The sequence below is a fragment of a genome, unplaced genomic scaffold (assembly GCF_019419815.1).
Source record: "Pyrus x bretschneideri cultivar Hongxiangsu unplaced genomic scaffold, Pyrus_bretschneideri_v1 Contig85, whole genome shotgun sequence".
Taxonomy (NCBI): Eukaryota; Viridiplantae; Streptophyta; class Magnoliopsida; order Rosales; family Rosaceae; genus Pyrus; species Pyrus x bretschneideri.
In genome coordinates, this window is record NW_025999826.1 from 656,379 (window position 1) to 661,037 (window position 4,659).

General features: G+C 36.6%; 1 protein-coding gene across 1 annotated transcript; it reads right to left on the minus strand.

Annotated features, from left to right (window-relative positions):
- Positions 1–767: 767 nt before the first annotated feature.
- On the minus strand, positions 768–4,135 carry LOC125473384 (purple acid phosphatase-like). The gene is made up of 8 exons (XM_048576110.1): positions 3,871–4,135; positions 3,456–3,653; positions 3,227–3,338; positions 2,666–2,895; positions 2,319–2,457; positions 1,655–1,875; positions 1,216–1,337; positions 768–1,110 (listed from the first exon to the last, which is right to left on the minus strand). The coding sequence occupies exons 1-8, from the start codon at positions 4,063–4,065 to the stop codon at positions 915–917; spliced, it is 1,413 nt and encodes a 470-aa protein (XP_048432067.1). The 5' UTR covers positions 4,066–4,135; the 3' UTR covers positions 768–914.
- Between the last annotated feature and the right edge of the window lie 524 nt (positions 4,136–4,659).

A 4,659-nucleotide genomic window follows, 5' to 3' on the forward strand; every position in this document is an offset into this window, starting at 1 on the left:
CAGAAAGAAGAAGGAGGAGGAAGAAGAAGAAGAAAGAAAAAAAAAACAAAAAAACTCAACCCAACCTAGTTTGTGTACCCCTTGCAACCCAGAAAGAAGAAAGAGAAGAAAAAGAAAAAAAAAACAAATCCAAAGTGAACCCATTTTGTCCCCCCTTCCCCCCAACCCAACGCCCTACCAACCCCAAATCCACCACACTCCACATCCTCTTCCGCACCCCTCCTCCACCTTCTCTGCGCACCCATTTTGTCCCGAATCAAGTCACGTCAACATTTAACTGAAAGGTAAACGATCAAGTAACGGAAGGTATAACATTGTACTAAATTCTAAAAATGAGGTATGACATTGTCAATTTTAAAAGATAAGGTATGAAAGTGTCGTGACACCAATAGTTGAGGTAGTTTTTTGTAGTTTACCCAACATAATAATACGTTTTTTTTTTAAGGGAAAAAGCTTTACTAGTTGAGTTTGAAATATTTAGGTTCGTTTAACAATCATGTCATTTTTAATTTTTAGTTTTCATGTTTGAGATATGAGAAAACTACGAGGAAAAAGAGGAATGAATAAGGGGATGAATTAAACTAAGAGAACGATTGAAAACAGAATCTAAAATAGTTTTTGGTTTTTAGTTGTCAAATTACTTTCTTTCATTTAAGGTTGTAAATCACACTAGCTTTTTGTCTTGCTGTTCTGATGGGTTTGGAACCTTTTTCTCCTAATAATGTAGCAAAATTTATATGCTGTTATTATTCAAAAGCCTATCAAAATGACACAGAAATATGAGATTCAAATTTCAACTTTAAGCATGTATTCAAAACATAAGGTTGAAGAAAGTATTGAATCTTCTATTTGATAATACATTTGGGAATTTATTCAAACTAACAATAAGAGAACGTTTATTTGCTTCTCTGTTATTATTCAGCACTTGTGGAATCATCTACAGGGTGATAGAATCTATTGAAAAACCACATCGAATCAGCTTTTACCGCATATCCATCTTGATTACGGTGCCAACTATAGTAGGCATGGGTTCGATTCTTGATGTCGAAAGTAGCATGACCAAAACTGGCCTCTCTATAAGCTGAGTAATCGGGCTGTGGTTCTGTCATACTGCAACACAAAAAGAAAAAGTTCACAGATTAAGCATGCAGTGTTAACAAATAGAAAGACGATTCTCATGCAACACCAATATATCAAGCATACTGATACACTTACTTTGTCGCTAAGCCTTCAAGATTTCCTCCATCACCAATCGTAATGTACACTGGTGCATATTGATCTTTCACAGGTTTGCAAATGCCATTTACGATGTTGTATGCAACATTGGATACACGTTCCTGTGTTGTACAGAAATCACTTATCAAGTACTGACATATTGAATCCTTACTGTGAACGGAGGTTAGTAGAAGGTTGTATTAGAGACAGAATTTCTGCAGTATACTCGTCGTTAAATGGATTTCCTATATTTTATCGAAAGATTGAAATGTTTGATAAAGCTGATGTTTCATTGAATTTAAAACTTCGTTGTACAAGCTAAAAATAGAGAGTAGAGACAAATGTTTGAGGTATAATGTCCACCTCTATGCAGATATCACCACGTCAAGTAATTGAGAAACCAAACTCGTTAATACAGACATGTATATCAAGAACTTACAGATCGTTCATACGCATGGACATGACCAGCAAATACCACGTCGACTTTGTATGTCACAAACCATGGCTCATACATCACTCTCATGGTTTCTCCTTCCATATAGTGATAGTTGTAGCTGTTATACCATGGAGAATGCATTAAAACAATCAACCATGGTGTTTCACTCCTATTAACCTTCGGTAGTTCCTCCTCGAGCCATTTGTACTGAGGGGTGTATTTACCTTAAAATAAGAGAATGATGTGTTAAATGAAATTGTTCAAGAACTCAATTTAACAAACTTCGTACAGATGGCCTCACTAGCTCTCTGGAGATCATCCACTTAGTGCAACGGATGGTTTTGGAAGCATAATTCTATCGTTTGAAATACAGTGAGTCACTACAATTTATCACTAGGTTATATTTGCAAATTTGAGCAACCGTACTGATATTCAAAATGATTTATGTGGTGTCCTTTTTAGAGATGAATTAACTTTGATTTACGGGACATATAACATGGTGCACAAGAGGAGTCATATGAATTCATCTATTTATCTCATTACGAATATTATAAAAACTATACAGCTCACTTTTCAAGCTTTCCATTTTTCTGCTACATATGTGCAGTGTCTTTTAAACATATTAAGAGATAAACCTATGTGTGTGTGTGTGCATGCCCATTCTTACCATATGCCGAATAAGAAGACAAGACTATGATGTATGCTGAAGCTCTCTTGATCGAATACCAAAAGGGGGAAGTACTCCCAGATGCTTTATAGGGAACATGATACCGGTGACTGTAAGGCTTAAAAGGTTTGGTTTCACCCTGCAACAAAAGTGCCAATCATCTTTAGAAAATTACTTCACGCGATGACTATTTTTGGGACTTGTATAATTTATAAACAACACGAGCAGCAAAGGATCAATACACTAAATAACAAACTTGTAACAAAAAATGATCTTATCTAAGCGCGAGAAATGACAAATAATAAAATCAATTTCCAGAGAAACCTAATGAGTTATGAGAGGCTTACGATTTCTGGGGCAAAATCGATTTCATGGTTTCCTGCAGTCCATATCCAAGGTTGATAAGCAACACTTCTCTCGATGAATCTTCCCCAAGTATCCCACCTGACATTGTCATGATTTGGGTAGTTATCTGCATAAGAGAGGTCCCCAACAAACAATACTGCTTGTCCTTTCTGTGGGTTTAACTCGTAATGAGTAAGTGTCTTATTTGAATCATAGCTCTGTCCCAGATCCCCTGCAAATGATATTAGATATAAGCACATAGACCAGAGCCCAGCAATTTACATCGCGAAACACTGACAGTTGAGCCTCGTCATTATTCAGTTCCCGAGTTAAGGCACTCTCTTTCAATTTACGAAGTTGCACATAAACAGGAGTACAAGTTTTATAAGTTAAAGAATTATAATTTGGTTGCCTATCTTTCGAGATGTATGGTGGCTCATTGCAACAACCCCTAGCTAGTTAATAGCATACAATTTTCTTTCAATCCCACTTCCAAAATCTGAACCAAACCTAAGTAGCCACGTCACTTTCTGATGCATCCTATTCTGATACGAAACACTCACCTATGAGTCCAAATGTGTAAGAGGAGTCGGGACCAACTTCAGGAGGAGTTATAAACCAGAACTGCCGCTCGGTATGGCCAATTCCAACCACATAGTAGTATTTGGTATTGAACTGCACAAGAATAGATTTCATCAGATCATAATACAAGTTGCAAGTTATACTTATCAATTCAATCGGCAAATTCCGAAACCCAATTATATCTTACATGGAGTCCATATCAAAACTTACCATTAAATTTCTGACAGTGGTGTGGTGAATGTAACCGGAAGTGTAATTGTAGAATTTATAGGTTGTAATTTTGCCCTCGGCCTTCTTTTTCTTGCTGTTTGCACTCCAGTAAAGCACACTACTGGAACCGGGTTCATCCACAGTAACCCATGAAACGATCACTGCCTTTCCCAGTTGGTCTCCTTGTGTAATATGAACCTTAAGTCAAAAGGGCACACGTTTCATACAACTACTTAAAGTTTGTTAAGTCCAAGTACATAAACAATGTATAAATTAATGAAAGACACAAATTAAACAAGAAAGGCATAAAGAAATAACTAAATTTAACAAAGCTCTTCCATGGCAGGTATTCTAAATTGAGCTACCATTGACTAAAAGCCTCATAATTCTAGAGAGAGAGAAAGAGAGAGATTACTTGTTGCGGTGCATTATAGCCAGGAGGGACTTTGAAGACATCACTGTCAAGAGGCATGTCCACAGTCTTCTCAACTTTCCTCACAAAACTACTTGTTTTGCCTCCATTGCACACCACTCCAAAGCTCAAGACCAAACCCAGCACTACAACAGTGGCCGCTACTGCCCTTGAAGAAGCTAAATCCAGCACACCCATCTTGCTCAGATTAGCAGAGGACCCTCAAACCCCACAAACCCACATGTACCCTTTTGAGCATACGTCCGATATTTGATCTATATACATACAATTCAGTAATTATATGCTAATATAGAAAAAATTATTATCATAAAATGAGGGGAATATCCATAGCTCTATGCGGATAATATAGACTGGAGGTCAACTTTTGAAAGCTTAAGGCAAGTAGGGTTTTGTCTGGATTTCACTTTTAGCAAATGCGTGTTGCTCCTGGAATTTATGGAAAAGCAATTTTTGGGGGAAATAAAATGTTGACTTGTGAAATCCGGAGAGAGAAGAGAGGAGGTAAAAAACAAAGATAAAATACTATGTGCATGACTTCACAGACGACTTCTTTGTCATTGTCGAACAAGTACACAAAATAATCTGGACAAGTAGAGTCATGTGCACACTACCGTTTATACCACGGAAATAATAGAAGAGTAATGTTATTTATATAATGTTTTTATATATCATATTTTTATACAAATTTAGATGGTATTTAATGTGCAAAACCAAAAGAAAAGAAGGGGAAAGACTCCTTGTATACCACAATCATCATTTAATTAACTAGTT